Consider the following 22,699-nt stretch of genomic DNA (forward strand, 5'->3'; position numbering starts at 1 on the left):
CGAGAGGAGTGTGGGTAGTGGGTGAGAACGGTTGCATATAATTCTCTCTCGCGCTGCGCTCCGCAACTCGCAGAAAACGTCATTCAGTTGCTGGATACCCTGCTCTTCGCCCCTGATGAACACCATAAATTTGAAGTTGTGCTGCAGCCTGCAGTTCCTGTCCTGCTCCCCGCGACACACCTCCTCATCTTGATCCACAACCATTGGTACGGTAGAACCTCTTCTAACCATTGTTGTTTTTTCATGTATGCTCTCAGTTAGTCTAAGCATGTAAATTGAAGCATTGTCTTATTTTCCACACGTATGCAATTTGCCTAACCATGCAGAAGATTAATGAGGAACTTCATGATGATAAAATTGACAGAATATCCTATTGATGCGAAGCACGAAGTCACAGGCACACGCGCATTGAAGTAGACTTAAAAACTCATATGACTTGACAAAGTAACCTACCCTGAGTCTCTCCCAATGTTCTAATTTAAGTTATGAGGTGAACTGACAAAGTATGCCTTTTAATTATACATCAATTCTGGCAAAAACTACATGTATTTCAACTTTGTAGTCATGAAGAAGTTCGCCGTTGATGAAAATATGAAGTCATTATGATGCTTACTTGAAGAATGCAAATAATTAATATTTTGCAGACCATATATATCATTTACGTCATTGGTTCCACAAAGTATTTTTTTCAATAAGTTATCCTTGCAATATAATTTGTTTGCATCTTTAGCTTGTGATCCTCTTCACCATCATACATATTCTATATACTAGATTCATGGAAGTTGGCATAATGGCATGTGTTTCCTTCTCCTCGCCCACGACTATACCTCTCTTGGAGAGCATCATGCTACCAGCGCCAGTTACCACTGGCCAGGCTCCACCGTAATCTTCCCATGTTGGATGACCAAGTGCTACACACTTTCCTTTGGCGATGGCACCGCGGATGAGCGGATGTCATCCAAATAAATACGTTAAGCTGGCGACGACGAGGTATATGACAAGACGAAAAGCTTCGTAGCGAGGGATGTTGGAAGGAGGCGAGAGGAGTGTGGGTAGTGGGTGAGAACGGCTGCATATAATTCTCTCTCGCGCTGCGCTCCGCAACTCGCAGAAAACGTCATTCAGTTCCCGGATACCCTGCTCTTCGCCCCTGATGGACACCATGAATTCAAAGTTGTGCCGCAGCCTGTAGTTCCTGTCCTGCTCCCCGCGACACACCTCCTCATTTTGATCCACAACCATTGGTACGGTAGAACCTCTTCTAACCATTGTTGTTTTTTCATGTATGCTCTCAGTCAGTCTAAGCATGTAAATTGAAGCATTGTCTTATTTTCCACACGTATCCAATTTGCCTAACCATGCAGAAGATTAATGAGGAACTTCATGATGATAAAATTGACAGAATATCCTATTGATGCTAAACACGAAGTCACAGGCACATGCGCATTGAAGTAGACTTAAAAACTCATATGACTTGACAAAGTAACCTACCCCGGGTCTCTCCCAATCTTCTAATTTAAGTTGTGAGGTGAACTAACAAAGTATGCCTTTTAATTATACATCAATTCTGGCAGAAACTATATGTATTTCAACTTTGTAGTCATGAAGAAGTTCGCCGTTGATGAAAATATGAACTCATTATGATGCTTACTTGAAGAATGCAAATAATTAATATTTTGCAGACTATATATATCATCTACCTCGTTGGTTCCACAAAGTATTTTTTTTCAATAAGTTATCCTTGCAATATAATTAGTTTGCATCTTTAGCTTGTGATCCTCTTCACCATCATACATATTCTATATACTAGATTCATGGAAGTTGGCATAATGGCATGTGTTTCCTTCTCCTCACCCACGACTATACCTCTCTTGGAGAGCATCATGCTACCAGCGCCAGTTACCACTAGCCAGGCTCCACCGCAATCTTCCCATGTTGGATGACCAAGTGCTACACACTTCCCTTTGGCGATGGCACCGCGGATGAGCGAATGTCATCCAAATAAATACGTTAAGCTGGCGACGACGAGGTATATGACAAGACGAAAAGCTTCGTAGCGAGGGATGCTGGAAGGAGGCGAGAGGAGTGTGGGTAGTGGGTGAGAACGGCTACATATAATTCTCTCTTGCGCTGCGCTCCGCAACTCGCAGAAAACGTCATTCAGTTCCCGGATACCCTGCTCTTCGCCCCAGATGGACACCATAAATTCGAAGTTGTGCTGCAGCCTGCAATTCCTGTCCTGCTCCCCGCGACACACCTCCTTATCTTGATCCACAACCATTGGTACGGTAGAACCTCTTCTAACCATTGTTGTTTTTCATGTATGCTCTCAGTCAGTCTAAGCATGTAAATTGAAGCATTGTTTTATTTTCCACACGTATCCAGTTTGCCTAACCATGCAGAAGATTAATGAGGAACTTCATGATGATAAAATTGACAGAATATCCTATTGATGCGAAGCATGAAGTCACAGGCACATGCGCATTGAAGTAGACTTAAAAACTCATATGACTTGACAAAGTAACCTATCCTGGGTCTCTCCCAATGTTCTAATTTAAGTTGTGAGGTGAACTGACAAAGTATGCCTTTTAATTATACATCAATTCTGGCAGAAACTACATGTATTTCAACTTTGTAGTCATGAAGAAGTTCGCCGTTGATGAAAATATGAACTCATTATGATGCTTACTTGAAGAATGCAAATAATTAATATTTTGCAGACCATATATATCATCTACCTCATTGGTTCCACAAAGTATTTTTTTCAGTAAGTTATCCTTGCAATATAATTAGTTTGCATCTTTAGCTTGTGATCCTCTTCACCATCATACATATTCTATATACTAGATTTATGGAAGTTGGCATAATGGCATGTGTTTCCTTCTCCCCGCCCACGACTATACCTCTCTTGGAGAGCATCATGCTACCAGCGCCAGTTACCACTGGCCAGGCTCCACCGTAATCTTCCCATGTTGGATGACCAAGTGCTACACACTTCCCTTTGGCGATGGCACCGGCCTGGCAACATCCACACTTCCCTTTAGCAAGACTTAGTTCAACTATTAATTGATCTCTACTATTTTTTCGTGAATATGTATGTTTGTTTTTTCAATCTCATATCCTAAACATGAATGAATGTTGAACTTTCAGCAAACTTTAATCTGTTCACATCTTCTCATATATATATTTCTAGCAGCCATGCATCAAGATGACAAGCGGGGCGAAAGCTTGTTGTGAGGAAGATAGGTTGCTAGATGGTCATGTTAACACGCACCCAATCTTTTCTTCCACACTTCTTCACTGCAAACTGATTAAATTTCTCACCTTTGATAACTTAATGATATATTGGTCAATTTATACAAAAATGATATCTCATGTTTTGCACATTCACTTATTTTATGAAGTTCTTATCAATCTAACAAAAATTGACGGGCGCAGCAACGCGCGCTTTCATGATCTAGTAGCAAACATAAAAAACAATAGAAGTTACATAAAAACACGTCAATTTCCGTAATCCTAAGGGTACAACCGCAAGAACGATTACTTCGCCACGCGGAATGCGAGTGTGTGACTAATTCCTGAGGTCTGCCTCTCCTTTCCTAACCCGCGTCGCTAATTCTCGTCGCTAATTCTCGTCGCGAACTTCTCGCCGGAGGAGCAGAGGAGCTCACAAGAGAAGGCCATGGGGCCACCGCAGCCAGCCAAGGGCATCATCAGCATCGAGGCCTGCGCGCGGCCGATCGCCGTCGACCACCGCATCAGCCTTCCCTACTACTTCCGCATCGCGGGCACCCTCCTCCGCCAGGTCAAACCCTAACCATCTTCGAAATCTCTCGCTCGGAATTCCTACCGCCACTATAGATCTGGCCTTTTGGGGCTGAAATTTAGCTTCTAGCTGTTCTTTCGCAATTCGCGGTAGTTTTCTTGTTCTGTTAACGCGCGGTGTGGTGAATTTGGTTTGTAGTACGTAATTAACGTCAGTGCTACCGTGTTTTTGTTCCAGACGGTGCTAAAATGTTGTGCTTTTATGTGGTGCGCAGGCCAAGATATATCGAGATGAGAAGAACATCCTCGACCTGTATGTCATCCTCCTGAGATATACGAGGTTGGCTGAACGTTGATTGATTCATCCTGATATTCGCTTCTTACTATCGTGATGATGATGATCAGTTAACATCTGACTCTGACCGGCTGCAGCTTGCTGTGTGAGACCATCCCCAAGCACCGTGACTACCCCGTATTCAAGTTGAGGGAAGCAGAGTTCGTCAGAAACGCCAACTCCTCTGTAATTCCTCTTACGCGCTCACTAACTACTGTATTTATGTTATCAAACATTTAAAGTATTAGTTTTCATGATCACATAGCACATCTTGAGCCTTATATGTATAATATATGATGTAGAATTTACAGTTCCGATTGGTCATGTTGACTAATCTACCCTCCCCCTCCCCGTGCGCTTGTTTGTCTGATTGACTGTTTTGTTGTAGACACTCATTGATGTTGTCAATGAGCTTGAGTCTCTGAAGCCAGTTGTGAAGCGGCAGCTCGTTGAACATAACAGAAGGGGTAGCCCGGAAGCTAATGGTCTGAATGGAACCCATGCTGCAAGTTTAAGGACGGAGAAGCATCCTCCAACCACATATTCCACACAGGTAATATGGGATTGTGCAACATTTCGTAGTTTGCAATCATTTTGTGGAAAACGAGTTATGTACTGTCAGTTTGCCAGGTGTTCTTTCTGGCTATTCTTTCTCATTCCTTCCCTTCTCCAGCCATTTGTAGGTTCATTGCAAAAATTCTACCCAGACGGGAGGCATCACGTGGCATCATGGACAAGTATCCAAACTGATAGGCAGATCCGCAAACAGTATGTGTATCTTCTGTTCATATTTGTGTGTATGATATGCTGTGTTTCATTTGGCTGAAGTAAAAGTAGTGCCTGAGTGATTTCCAGATTGAACGGTTGTCCACCAATTATGAAAGAGGAAGGCTAGTTGACATGTTTGATAGCTAACCTAAACCACTCTGGTAACTTGATCAATTTCTTAAGCCAAAAAGTTAGGTTTAAAGGGTACACTTCATAAGCAACACAGTAACTTAATCCAGATGATAAGTGCCACACGTGTGGCACGAAGCACTCCGGCCCTGACGTTTTTACAACTAAAGTTGCCATCCGAAAAAAACGTAAAAAAAAACTGAAATTTGCCATCTGAAAAGAGAGTTGCCATCCTCGCGTCACTAAACTTGCCATAAAAAACGTTCGGAGTTGCCATGTGCTCGTGCCACACGTTTGGCACTTATCGGGGTCCTAACTTAATTATGGGACCGCATGCTTTCCTGCATTTGAGTCAGGTCAATTATCAGTCTTTCTCTGACTAGTCGGTTGAATTAGGAGATTTCAGAGATCTAGCTCTGGTTTATGAGTTCTTTTTATTAATACAAGAACATAGTTTTTTCATGGCAGAGTTTAGTCGTGTTTATCAATTTGTCTGGCTGTCCTACAGTTTTATAAGTGGATATTTGAAGTTTGGCACCACATTAATTGTTTCTGGTGATTGGTCATTCTACACTGTACACATTTCGGAGTTGTTAAGCAGAGAAACATCATCCTCTAGCAAGGGGCAAAAGGTTGAATGTGAAGAGCCAACATCATTCCTCCAGAAATGCTGACGCATAGCAGAAGATTAAAGCGTGCTGATAATGTCAAGAGAGATCGGGGTAGACCAAACTTGACATGGGAGGAGTCCGTAAAGAGAGACCTGAAGGACTGGAAAATCCACGTGCCAGAACTATGACTAAGTTTCGAGATCTTATAGGTTCCAACTCTAGCCTACCCCAATTTGTTTGGGACTGAAAGGATGAATTGCTGCTTCTCTTCTAGTTGCATGCATGTGACTTGATATTTTCATAGTCTCTGTTTGCTCCTTTATACGATGCGCTTTTTTTAGACAAAAAATTCCATCACTTTGCCTGACATCCACAGTCATTTAGTGTTATAGATTTGTTGTTGGAATACTTTTTATCGGTGTACTAAGCTAGACTCTTTTCACTTTCTGGCTAAATTATTCAGATTTGTAAATCTGCCTTTTCCGAAAGAAGAGACACTGGCTAGACATTCAATATTAGGGTCTAATGGGCTTCATGGACAATGGAATGGGCCTGTTGCTGCAGTCAAGGCATGTTTGCTTTCGTTACATTTCCCCCAACATGTTTGCATGAGAATTTGATCATGGGCAACCATTATCTTACAAATTTATTTCTGCTTAATGCAGGTCCAATATCCATGCAATCTTGAATTTACACAAAGTGATATGACAAGGTGAGATTTGAGATAGTTTCAGCGTAATATCTCTAATACAAATTCTGTTTTTTTGTCTCATTTTTTCTTACCGTGCGCAAAGTTTCGTTCAGTTTTAAAAATGGTGTGCTCTTTCTTTTTTGAAAGCCGCCCTAAGGCCGTGCTTGGATTGGTTGTAATTAAATACGGAGGTGTATGTTTTACACCTGTATCTTACCGGCTGCTTAGCAAATCTCGAACGGAAATAAAACGATGAGCTGAGACCCGTATTCTTTACAGGTGTATTTCAAAAGAACACGACGATCCAAACAGGGCCTCATTGGTCTTTCTACTCTGTTTGGGACCTGGAAGCCTATTGAGATTCATGTATGCATTGAACTATTTTGAGTGGAATCCACTGAACAAACATAAATAATTTAACTATCTCATTGCCTCCAAATTGTTTTAATTGTATGGACTAGATTTAGAAAGAAAGCGGGATTTGACTAGACAAATTCAATGAAGCTAATACAATATTTGAGTAGAAGAGAGATTAGAAGAGTAAACCAAACATATGTATAATTTATATGGAAATTAGTCTGCTCAGTGTGACATTATCACTCTGTTGCTTCTGCAGTCTAGTGCCGGCTATGTTGAACCAAGATGGTCTGCATGGTCCCAGTACCACATATCCTGATAGCACTACAAAAGATAACGATGATATGCAATCTGTTCTATCTCTTGATGATGGTCGATGGTCTGCACCAGCAGAAGAATGCACCTCTACACCTTCTGCTAGTCTGGAGGGAGAATTGTCCCAGTTGAATATCAGACAGCCTTCACCCCCGCCAGTCCTGGCAGAAGTACATCCTGATCGCGCACCCGCAATTTCTCCATCAAGAGTTGCTGATCCAACACAAGGACTTGCTATATCAGAAACCGGTCGTTATCATAACTTGCATGTTGTAAGTTCAAATTACACCCGATTCCATTTGAAATGATATATTGCTCTGTATTTGTTTGTAACTTATGTATTCCTATACAGTTATCTTGACTGATGATTTCAACTTTGTTAGCCGGTGAAGTTGATGGAGTGTTTTCTAAGGGTTGCTGAGGCGAACACTAAAAGAAGTTTAGAAACTTGTGGGGTTCTTGCTGGTACCCTGGTATGTATGTTATTCCGGAAATGAGAACAGTTATTTTGCTCGACTACTGACATCACATTGTATTTTTCATGTAGAAAAAGAGAACTTTTCATATTACAACCTTAATAATTCCAAAGCAGAAATCTACATCTGATTCGGTAAGTTGTTCTTGTATCTTTCGTTGACTAGGTTGTTTACTGTATTAATAATACATTGCTTTCTTTTTTGACAGTGTGAAGCTACAAATGAAGAAGAACTATTTGAAGTTCAGGACAAGGGCTCACTATTCACCCTTGGTTGGATTCATGTAAGTTCAGTTTAAAGAATTTTATGCACCATTGATGCTGTTTGTTGTTTGCTCAAGCCAATAAGGTATATGTAATCTGTTAACAATATATTTAAAGATATATCAATTAATACGTTTTCTTTAGTTCTTTGTCTTCATAATTCATAACTGAAGAAACTCTGTTTAAAACCTTTGTTGTTACAAAGCTGGATACTATGCTATCAAACCCTTTTGCTTGAATTGGCGTGCCACTTTTATTTTGAGAATCTCGCTGATATGCTTACAATTGTCACCTTGAAATCGACATTTGTCCATGTAATTACGTGTATTACATGATTTAGATCCATGTTGCCTAATTGTGGACAATGCTTCATGCACTTCCCATACACAATGGAAGGTGGTGCGGTGCCACAAGGGCATCTTCCATAGTTGATAGGTGAAATCATGGTTTTGCAACTAGATCTGTATGTATATGTATTGCTTTCTTGCAATGTTGTGTTATGTTTTTGCCGCGGTAAAGCTGTTGCCTTGTGACCATGAGGTCACGGGTTGAGTCCTGGAAACAGCCTATTGCAGGAATTGTAGGGAAAGGCTGCGTATTACAGACCCAAAGCGGCCGGACCCTTCCCCGGACCCTGCGCAAGCGGGAGCTACGTGCACCGGGCTGCCCTTTGTGTTATGTTTTTGCACTAGGCCATGTCACCGAATCATGGACTTGATAGAATGTAACATCAACAAAATCTGTGTTGTTGAAAATGTGTACATTCCTATTTAATATTGGTTCAAGGAGATTCATGGCACTCTCAGTTGTATCTCATGCAATATTTGTTTCAAAGATGGATGTGGTAACACATTGCTGTTTTAGTATTAGCCATCTGAATTCTACCAAATAGTAATAAGTAGATGCCATATGGCAATACGTGTTACAGAAGTAATCCTCAAAAAAGTAAGTGTTACAGAAGTAGGCATAACTGCATAAGTACGGTACTCCATACCTAGCCATAGCTTGGTACTTGGGGATATTATTTATTTGTTGACTGCCTGACCGCTCGCTTCTGTTGTCATAAAAAAGGTTGCTTTCGTCACTAATTGTCTGCTTTCCTTTCCAGACACATCCAACGCAGTCCTGTTTCCTGTCCTCTATTGACCTCCATAATCATTATTCGTACCAGGTAATGTTGGCAGACTGGACCTCTCAGTACCATTACCACTTATTTGGTGGGCAGTTCCATTATAGTATTTTTGTTGTTGCCCTCAACACTCGATGACGTCATTTGTCTCACAGTACAATCGTATGTTTTCAGATAACGAAAACATGAAGAAATTAATTGTATATCAAGATTCTGTAACTCTACTTATTGATGAGATGCTATACAATATGAAAAATCTAGAATGCATATTTGCAAGCATATTTTTAGATCAATATTTAAAATGATATTTGTTTCATTTGTTAATCTTGCTTATCCTATTGTTTCATTTGTATCATGTATTCGGATGCCTACTTTCCCCCCGTGTCCACAAGACAATTCCTTCTGTTTGTTTTTGACCCCTCTTAACTTTGTGTATCCAAAGATGCTTGACCCCTCTTAACTTCGGTAGAATAAATGTTTCCACTTGTAGTCACTCCCACTTGTATTTCGTATGTTCTAGGTAGTATCTATCATACCGGAGTGCATATACTCGTAGTATGTAGTATATAAGAATGTTTAGGTAGCATGTATACTACTCCCTCTATACATAAATATAAGGCGTTTTAGAGACTTGACACAACTCTCTAAAACGTCTTATATTTATGTACCGAGGGAGTACTTTTTAGGTAGCATGTGCCATATTTTGGGCATACTCCTTTTTTACATACAAATATGTGCGTATTTCACAAATATAATGAAAATTATGGGCCCACTTGTATTTTTTTTAGATAACTCACTTTGGCATTAAATATAGTATACAAACATATAGTATATATACAACCACAAATCATGTAGTGTATGTGTACTCTGCATCATGATTTTCTACAATTCATTTGAGCAAATGTGTTTGACATTATTGTATCAACAGGTCATGCTACCTGAGGCAATTGCAATAGTTATGGCACCTACTGACACAAGAAAGTAAGTATTTAATTGTTTTGTATGTTCTGTCAACATCCAGTTTTGCGGTCAATCTTTCACTCTTTTTTTTGACTGTTGCTAATCAAAATCAGATGGACTAGCATTGGCTTGTGGTGAACTTTAGGGTGTTTAGAGCATCTCTAGTAGATGCTCTAAATTTGATAGTCTATATATATATCCCCATGTAGACTATGGTTTAAAAGGATTCCTCATGTATATCTCACAGCTCTCCAGCAGATAGTTTATATTCACATCCTCTATATTCTCTCCTATATTTCAATAATATTTTATAACTACCAATGCAACAACCATTTCACCACCATACTTAGTTCCTGCTAATTAAATACAAACATGATGTAACATCTTGATGCTGTGCAACCATTTTAATTTAAATAGTTGATACTACGTTCTAGTGTGCGTTGATAGCAAAATGTATCAGGCTAATCAATCAAAATAGCACATGCACGTGTGCTGTACAGAGAGGAGAAATGAAGAAAAGCAGGCAGACTGATCAGTCAAGCCCATCCCCTGTTAACTTATCTTCTCAGCTTTTCCGAAACAATCATCTTCCTCAGACTCTCCTGTACAGCTCTCTCTTTCCTAACAGAGCGATGCTTTTCACTAAAAAAAAATAATGACGCCTGTCACGCCTGCCACTCCTGTCCGTCTCCTTCACTGTTGTCAGCGCCTATGAGGCCCCCATGACTTCCTCTACCTATTCCCCTTCCTACTGCTGCTGCCACCACCGGCCGCGGCCATGGACACCCCCAGCCCTGTCCACTGCGATCCGAGCCGCCGCCTGCAGCACCACCTCTGCTGCTCCTTCCCCCCGCTGCCCGGCTTCCTCCCTTTCCGTCCTCTTCCACTCCACCGCACCCGAGCCGCCGGCATCCCCCCCCCCCCCCCCCCCATTGCGTCCTGCTCCACCTCTGGATCCACAACGATGGCACTCGGTAGTGGCCTGATCCAGAACCATAGTGTGTGGCTGCGCCGGATCCACCACTACATCCAACATCACGCTCTCTTGAAAAAAAATACCCTCTGCTACTCCGGAAGGTGGTAGGAGGAAGGGTTTGGGAGAGGCAGTTGCAATTTGGATGATGTGGAGGGATTGTCCAAGTTGGGAAGATCTACCATGATTTTTGGACAACGTTATGCGATAGACTTTCTGCTGGAGAGCGTTTTTACCTCCTGTGTGCTATTTTGGCTGTTGCCCACCATATTGACTGGCTGCTGAAGACGCTCTTAGTTCTCATTTCTATAGGGCGGTTGTGAGATCCTGGCTTAATAGGAATGATAGACTACTCATATCAACAAGGAATTTCTTCTTTTTCGGAGCCCATTTAGAAAGAACTCCAAAGTTAAGCGTGCTTGGTTTGGAGCGATTTGAGGATGGATGACCAATTGGGAAGTTGGTCTCGGGTGCGCATGAGTGAGGACAAAGTGCGCAGAAAAAACTACTGTTGGCCTGTGAGACCAGTCTAGATCCCGCCCAGGTGTAATGGCTAGGAACCAGTGGATGTGGCTTGATATTAGAGCCGACCCTTGCGGTTACAAGGGCATGTGCGGGTCATGTGCGCGTGGCCCGTTGGGGCACACGGCTTGGCACATGTGCCGGATTGGACGCAGTTACGTGTGCCAAGAGGGAACATTCCTAATGGTCCGACGAGGACGTCGGTTCCTTTGAGTGGGAGTGTATGTGTCCTGGCTTAATAGGAATGATAGACTAATATCAACAAGGAATTCCTTCTTTTTTGGTAGCCCATTCAGAAGGAACTCCAAAGTTAAGCGTGCTTGGCTTGGAGCGATTTGAGGATGGGTGTTTGACTGGGAAGTTGGTCTCGGGTGTGCATGAGTGAGGACAAAGGGCGCAGAAAAGCCTAGTGTTTGTCTTTGGGACCAGCCTAGATCCCGCTAGGCGTAACGGCCGGAAACCGGTTGATGTGTCAGGGGCGTTACAACGGCGAATCGACCCACAATATTGTATGGTGCTGAGTGTTGGCCGACTGAAAGGCGACATATTCAACAGTTGGGTGTAGCGGAAATACGCATGGTGAGATGGATGTGTGGCCACACAAGAAAAGATCAGGTCCGGAATGATGATATACGTGATAGAGTTGGGGTAGCACCGATTGAAGAGAAGCTTGTTTAACATCGTCTGAGATGGTTTGGGCATATACAGCGCAGCCTCCAGAACCTCCAATGCATAGTGGACGGTTAAAGTGTGCTGATAATGTCAAGAGAGGTCGGGGTAGACCAAACTTGAAATGGGAGGAGTCCTTAAAGAGAGATCTGAAGGACTGGAATGTCACCAAAGAACTAGCCATGCACAGGGGTGCGTGGAAGTTAGCTATCCATCTGCCAAAACCATGAGTTGGTTCAAGATCTTATGGGTTTCAGCTCAGGCCTACCCCAACTTGTTTGGGACTAAAGGCTTTGTTGTTGTTGCAGGTCGAATTGTGCATACATTTGGCCTCTGATTTGTACCAAGTAGTTCCGTTTTCATGTGTTACTACCGACGACCGAATTATGTAGTATTTGCCAGTATTCACCAATGTGGAAACGAAATTAGAGTTTGCTAAAGTTTTATGCAACTTTCTTACTCGCCTCCTCAAAATTTCTAGTTACATTCCACTCTGCTTAAACTCTGCAACTCCAAAGATCATTAGCTAACAAGCTTTCATGACATGGTGCCCAGCTGGTTTATTATTACTAGTTGACCCATTGCGCCAAATGGCGCAGAGACCCGCTAAAGCCATGTTGTCGATGAAAATATTTTGCAAGGACCTATTCGATATTTGTAGTAGAATGCTATATTGAAAATATAGTTATCACGCTGCGAAACCCGTCGCGCCAAATATCGCAAAGACCTGCTGATTCCATGTTAGTGATGAAAAGAAATCCATCATTTAGTTGATTTTGTTACAGGTAAGCACATATGACAAGAAATTTAATCTCTCTTAGTTGGAAAACGGGGGCTTGTTGCGCCAAATGGTGCAGAGGCACCTTAAATCCATGTGCGCGAGGAAAAAAATATCCATGGTTCAATTGCCTTAAATAGGAAACATGGTCGATTGTTGTCTACAATGAGATGTATATACACATTTTTAATTTGACAACATAAAATATTTGCTACCATCTTCACAGAGACCCATTTGAAATCATGTACAGAGACCCATTTGAAATCATGTACGCATTGAAAATATGTGGACTTTCCAATGACTATGTTTGACAAAAAAAAATACATGGGCTTTTGTTTAAAAATATATGTGTCTATAAAATCATGAGTGCTTTGGCTATACACATAGTATAGAATACAAAGAAGCCAGAGGACTACATATCAACTCCTATCTTGCTCTTAAAACAAAACAATAAAACTTATCATTTCCTCACTTCAAAGCATTCTCCTCTTCTCCTTCTCGGGTGCCCTGTTTGGCTTCCAACCAATCCTGCACCACCACCGCCAACGCCAAGGAAAGTGTTATTTACGTAGCAGAAAAACAATGCATAATACAATTATATAGACATCTCTAGCAAAATTATTGATTGCACAGGTAGATGGAGACTAAAACGAAGAAGGCATTAAGAATCAAGACGAATAAGGTCTGGTCATAGTATCTATACTCAGCCAGGAGCCTCAAATGAAGTACTCCCTGCTCTTGTATTTCTTTACGGAGGGAGTACCAGTCATGCCATAGTTAAGTTTCAGTTCAAATATCACGTAAAAACTTTTCGACTCAACTTAAAAAAAACATACTGAGACTCCACCATTTGACTTCCACTTAGAAGGTTCTCATATAGATGGACCCACGAGACAAAATTACGACAGGTTAGACAAAAAAACAGGAAACATTTTCCTGTCAAAGGTATTTCAAAATTAACAAGAGGAAAACACAGGAAAATTACGTCTCTCGTCTTGTCAAAATTACTATGTCGACCTGATTGTTTTTTAGAGGCCCAAATTTGCTTGATTCTGAATAGATGACACGGCAAACTGACTATAAAAGCTGTCATTTCATACCATAACCCAATAACTAACAATGAACATCTCTCTATATGCAATATGATTTCAGAGTGAAACATACCATTATTTGCTATTGGACCAACCAAATGTGGTTTCAACTCCACATGAGAAAAACAATGTGGGAACTGAACACACATCCGAGCATACAAAACAAAAAATTCAAGCAAGAATTAGACAGGGCATCTAAGGCCACGATAGCATTCACTCACCTTGGTATGCAGCATCGGTGGAGTGAAATGTATCAATGCCACGATAACATCCACATGTCTACCTTCATGCCTCCCTGACTCCTCCTGCCGACCACGCACCTCTGCCATGGCGTGTCCTCACATTCCCAGCCACGCCTTCTCAAGTACTCCCAAGAAGACAACAGCAATAACAGACTGTGCCAACATTATAAACTTAATATTAGTATTATTGGACAGACGTTTAACTTGCACATGAACCATGTAAAATGCAAAATTACTAATGCCAGCTTAATAAAATGACTCAGTGGTGTCGTACATGGCAAACAAAAGATCATGCTTGGTACTATCTTAGGTAGCGACTAATAAGCTAAAAGAAGAAGGGAAACTTAATAAAGGTGCTGAATCACATATAATTCATGCTGCCCTTGATAATGGATCAATCAACTTTTCCTATTAAACAATAGTGAAATTCCAGTAGCCTAAAGGCCTGATTTGCACATATAGGATATACGATCATATGATCAAGAACAGTAGCCCTTCAATATAACAAACCTAGAACATGCACTACATATGTTAACCATTGTAGCTTCATCTAATAAAATTAGAACAATATCAGATCTTATGATCAAGAACAGTAGCCATGTTCGATGGAACATGGGTGCTACCCGGCACGACACACTACTGTTTGATATAGCAGCACTGGTTATAACGAACATGATTTATTAAGTGGACAAAAGCTATTTTCCCCTAAAAAATAACTCGCATTATTTTTAAGAGAAAAGCCTAAGAGTTATAAATTTAAAAAGTAGATCCATCCAAATTATTGATTTATAACTGTCAGATGCATCCAGTCAAGTACTTTAAGAGAAAGGCAAATAGCAAGAAACCAAAGCAGACCCCCGCCCAAGGTCTTTGAGTCGCCTAGCCAAGTCGAGTCGCCATGCCTCCGACTAGTGGCTCGCTGCGATTAGTCTGTGACTCGTCGTGATTAATCGCCCCAGGTCGCCCCAGGTGTTAAGAGGAGGAGGAGGAGGGGGAAGAGGTGCTGTCGCAGGCGGAGGAGGGGGTAGGCAGCTGCTTGGAGGATACTTCAGCTCGGATAAGGCAGCAGCAGCTCGTAGGAATAATGGAGGCGGTAGGAATAATGGAGGCGGCGATTCTGATATGGGATGGGAGCACGCGTCTTGCTCCTCCTCTGTTTCGTGCTAGAGAGCTGGCCCAATAGGCCCATTATGTAACCCTAGCTTCCAAATAAAATCCAAACCGTCCATATGCTCTAATCTAGACCGTGCATCTGCTCTCCCATGTGCCTTTCTCCTTCGTCTCTTTCGTGCTTCTCCTCGTACAGGCGGCGCACTCTCCAGCTTCGTCTCCTCCTCCCCCTCCTTTGGACTCGGGCCTCCTCACCTTCCCGTTCTTCCCTCCCTTGGCCTTGCTGAAGCAAGCCGCCCTGCTTTGAGGTCCTAGTCGCCCGACTAGTCGTCTACTAATCGTCGACTAGCCTACCAGCCGCGCGGCTCGCTCCTCTAGCCAAGTCGCCTGCGCAAGCCAACCTCGCTCCAACGACTTGGCGATTAGTCGGTGACTCAAAAACCTTGCCCCCGCCTCCTAAAGAAGAGCTTCAATAAACTTAAGTTGTCATCCTATCAACTAATCTATACAGACGAGAACCTTCCGAAATGTCAGCCTCTCAGCCAAGATCATGATGATATTCAGACCTTCACCAAAAGGAAGTAACTTCATCAGTTGTGACCTATGACACATATATTTCAAAATCAAAACCAAAAGGAAGTAACTTCATGAGTTGTGACCTATGAGCAAAGTATATATCTCAATAACTGCTGAAAAGAAGTTAATCTCTGAAGGTTCTTGCCATATGTATGCCGGCTAGACATCTTTGCTTCAAGCAAATCTTTTAGTGCTTTTATGTTTATGCATCTCAAATTCTTTCCATTTGCATCCCTTCTTCTGCTAGTTAATACAAACACCGAACTAAAATACATTTGGAAAGGTCTAGAGAGATCTCAGGAGAAATTCAATGATATTAGCAAAAAGTTGTACATAGAGGAGGCACCTGTTTGTCACATGCAATTCTTATTACATCCAGTCCTTCATCCAGCGCAGCAAGATGGATCCATATCCATAATTGGCGTTGTAATGAACTGCGGTTTCTTTCAAAACCTTAGTCTGAGAATTGGACAAATATGCTTCTGTGTACAACAGAAAGAGTGAGCGGGGGTGCATCGAGTTACCACGGCCTCCAGGACTGGTATAACAACGGAAACAAGCGTACACATCCTGCTCACATGCATACACGAAATATAAGCAGCACGAGAACGAACAACACAGAACGCCTGACCATATCCGGAACATTTAAACGATCAGCACGACATACAGATATTTAAAAGATCACCAAGGCAGACAGCATGACACAGAAGATACTGAAAGTAAAGCACGCACACATGTAGTAGAAAGGAAAGAAGAAAACCTTGATGAGTCGAACGACGCAGCGATAGAAGATATCGTACAACCTGCGAAATACACAAAAAACAACCGGTCAGAGTACAACGACACACAGGCATGCAATGAACACTCGCCGGTCACAGAAGCAACAGAACGGCCTATTTACCCGAGGCAGCAAGCAGAAGCACGTTGAGTAAGCAGCAGGACGGACGAGAAGAAGCGCAGCGACAGGAGTAGGCTGAATCGTAGAACAAGCGTCAGCACACGCATTTCATCAAACATTCTATTGGCAAGCACAAGAGGAGTGGACTAACCTCAATGAGAAGGAGAGACAGACCCAAGGCTCGACGCAAGCGACAACAGGAAACCGTACCAAACTGTGCATGAACGAAACGAAGGCAAACATGTGAAATTAGCAGGACGAATCCAAATCAGCGGCGAAGAACATGCGGACCAGAGAAGGACGAACCTCAACCAGCGGCAACCATCGAGCAGAGGAGGCCCATCGGAATAGAGCATGGGCTGCCGCATCTCGGCCACCATGCGGCACGACGAGGCAAAATATCCTAGTCCATCTCTCCTTTCCGGTCACAGCTTCATTCATCTTTTAGATGACTAACACGATTAGCACATCAACCGAGAAAATAAGAGGAACGATGAACATCACATGAAAAAAACAAGAACGATGAACATCACCTCAACAGGAGATGAGGATCGATTGGGCTATTTGTCCTCGGCCGCCAGCGGTGTGGTTGGAGGGCGATTCTTCTCCTCTTCCATCTTGTTCTCCTCCCGGCCGGCGGCGGTGGCTCGGAGATCCTTGTCGACCACGCGCACGGCGTGGAACAACTCGTCGTGGCGGGCCGAGGCCGCCGGCAGCCGTCTGGACGAGGCCCTTGGCTCGGTCGCGGGACTTGCTGAAGGCGTCAAGGCAGCGGTGGAGGTCCACGAGCGCGCGAAACAGCTCGTTGTGGCGGGAGGCAGCGGGGCCGAGGCCGGTGGCGGCCACCTGGACGAGGCCCTCGGCTCGGTCGCGGGACTCGCTGAAGCGTCGAGGCAGCAGTGGAGGTCCGCGAGCGCCACCGTGCACCCAGGCTCGCGGACGATGGCGGCCGCGGCGTCGACCAGCGCGTCATAGGTGCCAGTCCATCTCTCTCTCCAACTGCAGATGGAGGTAAGGCACGCACGATGCATCGGGCAGCTGCAATCCGTCCTCTCTCTCCAAAGTCCAAATGCAGACGAGACGCAACACCGTGCACAGGAAAGACATACACGCGCACTAGACACAGAAGTAGCAGCCGCCAAGCGGGACCAGAGCAGCGGCGGCCCACCTGTCATCATGCTAGACAAATGCGTGTGCACAATCCGGGTGCACATGCGTCGACCCACCCCTTCTGCAGCTGATGCAGGACACACAACTCCCCACGACGCACGACGCACTACGCGGGAAGCGCGTGAGGAGCGCCGCACAAGGAGCAGTTGACCGAGGTACCAAGGAATACCCTATATACAAGACGTGAGCCACCGCAGCTGATGAGTGGGACCGGAGGCAGCACTGGCCCACCCGTCATGAAGACAGCACAATTGCGGACGCAAAAGGCGGGTGCACATGAGCCGGATAACCCTTCCGCGGCTCCCCCGCGACGCAAAGCGCGCCCACGCGGCGCGGCAGGTTTGGCTGCGCATGCACCTAGAAAAAGACCACCCAGCCTATCAGATCCCGCTCGAGCCCACAGGTCATTGGCCGCGCCAAAATGACCACGCGGTGAAAACGGCAGACGTTGAATCACCGCGACGATCCAACAGCAAGCAACGAAAAAAAGACCAGGTTGACCAGGATCGAACGGACACGAACGCTGCAAATCGAGGGAGCATCCTGGAGGCGAGTTGCCCAGCCTCCTTATTGGTTTAAATAGGTCTGACATGGCTGCAAAAGTGAATACACACTCAGTCCGGGGTGTCACGGGTTCGAACTTTAGGGAGCATGTCAGACTAAAACCTAAGCATAATTGGCATATAATGAAGAAGGGTTTTGCCACCAAGCAAAAGTCTTGCGTGTTGCATCAGAACACCAAGGACTCAAGGAGCCACCATATGCCAAATCTCTTTCCCTTCCTCTTTCCTATCTTTTTCTCCAGTCCGTCTGCCGTTGAATAGCACAACACTTTCCAGATCTCTTACCACTTGAATCCTCAATGGAAATTACTGCCGTCATGACATGGCTCTGGCATCAATTGTGGGTGTGTCAGAGTTTCACGTTTTCGAGCATCAGGATCGCCTCTACCCCCCCTTAGAAATCCCCAAACAATCTTGGGTGGAGTATCCCCGTTGCCGGCCCTGACCATGATGTAAGCCACTTCAGCATCTTCTGTCGTGCACATGTGTGGAGAATTGAGGCTTCCCAATTGTTTTACTTTTCTATTTGGTCCATGTTGGCAACTTCCACTGCCAGCACATCTCCATTTCAGGATTTCAGGCTAGGTCAGTAAGGAGCAAATGGTGATTTAGAAGATTTATGCAGATGGAGAAAACTGTTGGGAGCGCTGAATGTAAATTAATTTTTTAAGGGAAGTGGGAAATCCAGTATAATTTTCTCTTCACGTTCATAAAAATGTGCATCCTTCACTCTTATCTCCATCTGAAATCTTATTATCCATAATTATACAAATGCTTTAGCCTATATATTTGCTCTGTTTACCGAACCCAAATCGATAGACTTTTGCTTGGCTGCTTGCTATCTTATTGAGGATTATTTCTCTACGTTGTGCTATCCTTTTGTCTCCCTCATCTTAATAATATGATATATGATCTTGTTTATATGCTTTGTTTTGAACAGAAAACATGGTATATTTCATCTAACGGATCCAGGTGGTATTGGTGTGATCCATGATTGCCCGGAGAGAGGATTCCATCCACATAAAGCCCCTCTGGATGGCTCACCAATCTACGAGCATTGCTCCCATGTGTACATGAATGCTGATACAAAGTTTGATATGATTGACCTCCGAGAACAGTGAGAGGTATCAGTTTCATTCTGTCATAGTTTGGCGGCTGTACTTGCGGCAGTTGAGCAAATTGTCTGCCTTGATTTCTCTAGTGCGCTGAAGAAATGCAGATACTGATTTAAGTGATTGTACATAGCTATTGTGTCTATAGAGATATGATTGGTACATCCGGGGAAATTGAGGATCTGTGGTGTAATTCACCCCCTTTACCTCTGGGGATATACACTTTTGAGATGAGATGTAAGTAATGGTCAATCTCATTTTGTGTAAGGTTAATTGTAAAAGCATCATATGTTTTACTCCATTCTGAAATGAGTTGATCGCTATCAAAAAAAGTTAGTTTTTATCATGCCTGTTTTGTAATATTAATTTCATGCCTGTAAGCCTGTAATGCTGGAATTTTGCCACCTCTGTAATTTTTTTTACAACAAATTCATAGTGAACAGTTGCATTTTCTTTCCGGTTGTAATATGCACTTTGCTCCCGGGTTGCAATACAAGGGTATTCAATCAGATAAGAAGCGCTTTGCAAACCTCCAACAAACTGCAGAAGATTGTGCATCTGCAATACAGAAGCACTTCCAAACAAATTGCACAATCAGAAAATGAGCTAATATTCTTATATTTATAACAGTGCCAAAACGTCAGCCAAGAATAATCTCATAATCAAAGTTGGGCACAAAATATTTCAGAAAGTTTTTTGCTCCTTCATGGACTTGTGAAATCATACCATCAGACGAAAAGGCAACCTGAAAAGGATTTTCTTTAGCTATGTAAGGTCATTTTGGTTCAGCATTTTCTCCAAGAAAATATATACCGGTATTTAAACTCAAACCAGGATAAATCATAAATATAGACATTATACTCATAAAAGTACGGCCATCAAGAACAACAATTTAAGCATCTAGATTGACAAGAAAACACATCAAGATCAAAAAAAGGATATGTTCTATTTCTATGTTTCATCTCACAGCCTTACATGAACAAATGGAATTATGTATGATAAGAGTGTAAACAAACTCAAGATGGTTGTTGTACTTGTTGAACAACAAGAATATGATTTTCACAAATGGGATGTTGAGTTTCTGTTGAATATTGTGTACAAGTTCTGTTACGTGTGGACTTGGTGTTTTAGTGTGGGCAGGATACGTGTAGTGTCGGAGTCAGACACGTTATGTCCTTGGCCTTATATATTATGGGAGTATACACACAATGTAACCTATACGTGTAGTACGCAGGGGGAGCCGGCAGGTGTGCCGGCGCCCGGGCAGCTGTGGTGCGGTAGTGTAGCGGTGTCATGGGGAAGAGCGCCCATAGTCAGGTCCAGAGGATGTCGCCATGATGATAAACCTTGTTAACAAATCTCAGTGGCGTGCCTCATATGATTGCTTGTATTACAAAGGGTATTAAAGCTAGGTTGTTCGGAGGCTGCAAATTATTGATCTAGAGTAAGCTGTCATTGGAGATGGATGCACGGTTAAAAGATCAGGGTTGGTGCACCTAGGGTATTGGTGGCAGAAGATGATTGAAGAGCATCGCATGGTGCAAAAACCAAGAGATCGATGGACAACATGAGAAGCAGCGGCGGCGGGACGCAACAAAAGAGTTCTTAGCCACACCGGATCGCTCGAGCAACCTAGCGACCGACGTGGGCCGACCTAATCACGAGATAATGCATGCGTTATAGTATAGGTTTTGGGAACTTCTAGAAGGTTCTCAACCAGTTTTGGGAACCTCCTAGAAAGTTCGTAAACCGGGTTTCACAGCTTTTTCATTTTTATTCTTTTCTAATTTTTTTCTTTCCTGTTCATTTTTCTGTTACCTCTTTTCTTCCCCCCCTTTTTTTACTTATTTCAGTTTTTCTATTTCTTTTCGAATTCCTTTTTCTTCTGATATCTTTGTTTCTTTTTTCTTTTTCAGCATTTCAAAATTTGTTCAAAAATTCAAAAAATGTTCCTGTTATTAATTTTGTTCAAAATTTAAAAATATTGTTGATTTTTAAAACTTTTTGCATATTTGGAAAAATGTTCTCCTTTTAAAAAGTGTTCATAAGTTCAAAAAAAGTTCTTGTTTAATTTTTTCAGAGATAAAAAATGTTTGCATATTTGCTTTTTCCTAATTTTGTTCATAGTTTTAAAATTTGTTCATAGATGCAAAAAATGTCCCGTTTTAAAAACTGTTCATGTTTTTCAAAAAACTGTTGCGCTTTTTCAAAATTTGTTCACAAATTCAAAAAGTGTTTCCATGTTTATATTTTTTCGCAGATTCGAAAATTGTTCACATCTTTAAAACTTGTTCATGTTTGTCAAAAATTGTCTGGAATTTAATAAATGTACCTGTTTTTCAAGTTTGTCTACATTATTCCCATTTTTAAATGTTGGTTACAATTCCAAAAATTGGTCACAATTTTTCCAAAAATTGATCGTGGTTTTTAAAATTGTGTTCATAATTTCGAAAAAAGTATTCGGAATTTTCATGAAATGTTTGAAAAAAGGAAAATATTTGAACTATCGCTATATTTAGTTCTAAAGATTCCGCGTCGCATATTCATCATGATTGTTAACCAGCTCCACTGGCTACGTACCTATGTCTACTAGAGGCAGATCACTAGTTCGAATCTTGGCTAATGTGCCATTTTTTGTTTTTTACACTGCTCATTTCTCACATGTGGGTCTGTCACAACCCTAGAATAATGCTTGTAATCAGTTACATCAGTGAGTGTAAGTGCATCTAGTGCCACCCCTAGTTGGGTTTGAAGTATTGACAACAAACTTGGTTGAGGGGTTAATGTGTTTGTGAGAATTGCAGAATAACACAGGTAGTAGTCCCTCATTGATTCGGTTTACCTATCAGAGATGACCCCTAAAAATGTGTGAAGACATTGAAGACAATGATGGTCTGTGAAGTGATTCACATTGAAGACTATGACATGAGAAGACATCGTCTGAAGACTATGGAGTGCGAAGACATAGTTATTTCGTAGTTTCCTTTTCTTCTTTGTTGAGTCATAGGAACCACCATACTGTTAAGTGGGGTCCAAGTGAACAAAGTCAGAGTGACTGAAGTGATGCTCAACCAAATCCTAAGTCTTCGAGCGAAGACAATGAGAGGAAATCTTATCCAGAGCTGGATACGTCAGCTTTACTTGTAGCCTAAGTCAGGCTGCTGCGTGTGTTTGAAATCTGACCGTTGGACACGTGT

At 42.5% G+C, this 22,699-nt stretch overlaps 1 protein-coding gene across 2 annotated transcripts; it reads left to right on the forward strand.

Annotated features, from left to right (window-relative positions):
• The first annotated feature begins 3,532 nt into the window (after window positions 1-3,532).
• On the forward strand, window positions 3,533-19,848 carry LOC125543963 (AMSH-like ubiquitin thioesterase 3). Of its 2 annotated transcripts, XM_048707476.2 has the most exons (15): window positions 3,533-3,805; window positions 4,041-4,105; window positions 4,198-4,285; window positions 4,488-4,652; window positions 4,773-4,867; window positions 6,071-6,176; window positions 6,273-6,319; window positions 6,578-6,664; window positions 6,915-7,242; window positions 7,354-7,443; window positions 7,518-7,580; window positions 7,655-7,729; window positions 8,818-8,880; window positions 9,767-9,819; window positions 19,331-19,848. In XM_048707476.2, the coding sequence occupies exons 1-15, from the start codon at window positions 3,683-3,685 to the stop codon at window positions 19,509-19,511; spliced, it is 1,629 nt and encodes a 542-aa protein (XP_048563433.1). In that variant the 5' UTR covers window positions 3,533-3,682; the 3' UTR covers window positions 19,512-19,848. The 2 variants fall into 2 exon arrangements, with proteins under 2 accessions (XP_048563433.1, XP_048563434.1); XM_048707477.2 differs by lacking the exon at window positions 6,578-6,664.
• Window positions 19,849-22,699: the final 2,851 nt, after the last annotated feature.

The sequence above is a fragment of the Triticum urartu genome, chromosome 3A (genome assembly GCF_056163025.1).
Source record: "Triticum urartu cultivar PI428250 chromosome 3A, HENAU_Tu73, whole genome shotgun sequence".
Lineage (NCBI taxonomy): Eukaryota > Viridiplantae > Streptophyta > Magnoliopsida > Poales > Poaceae > Triticum > Triticum urartu.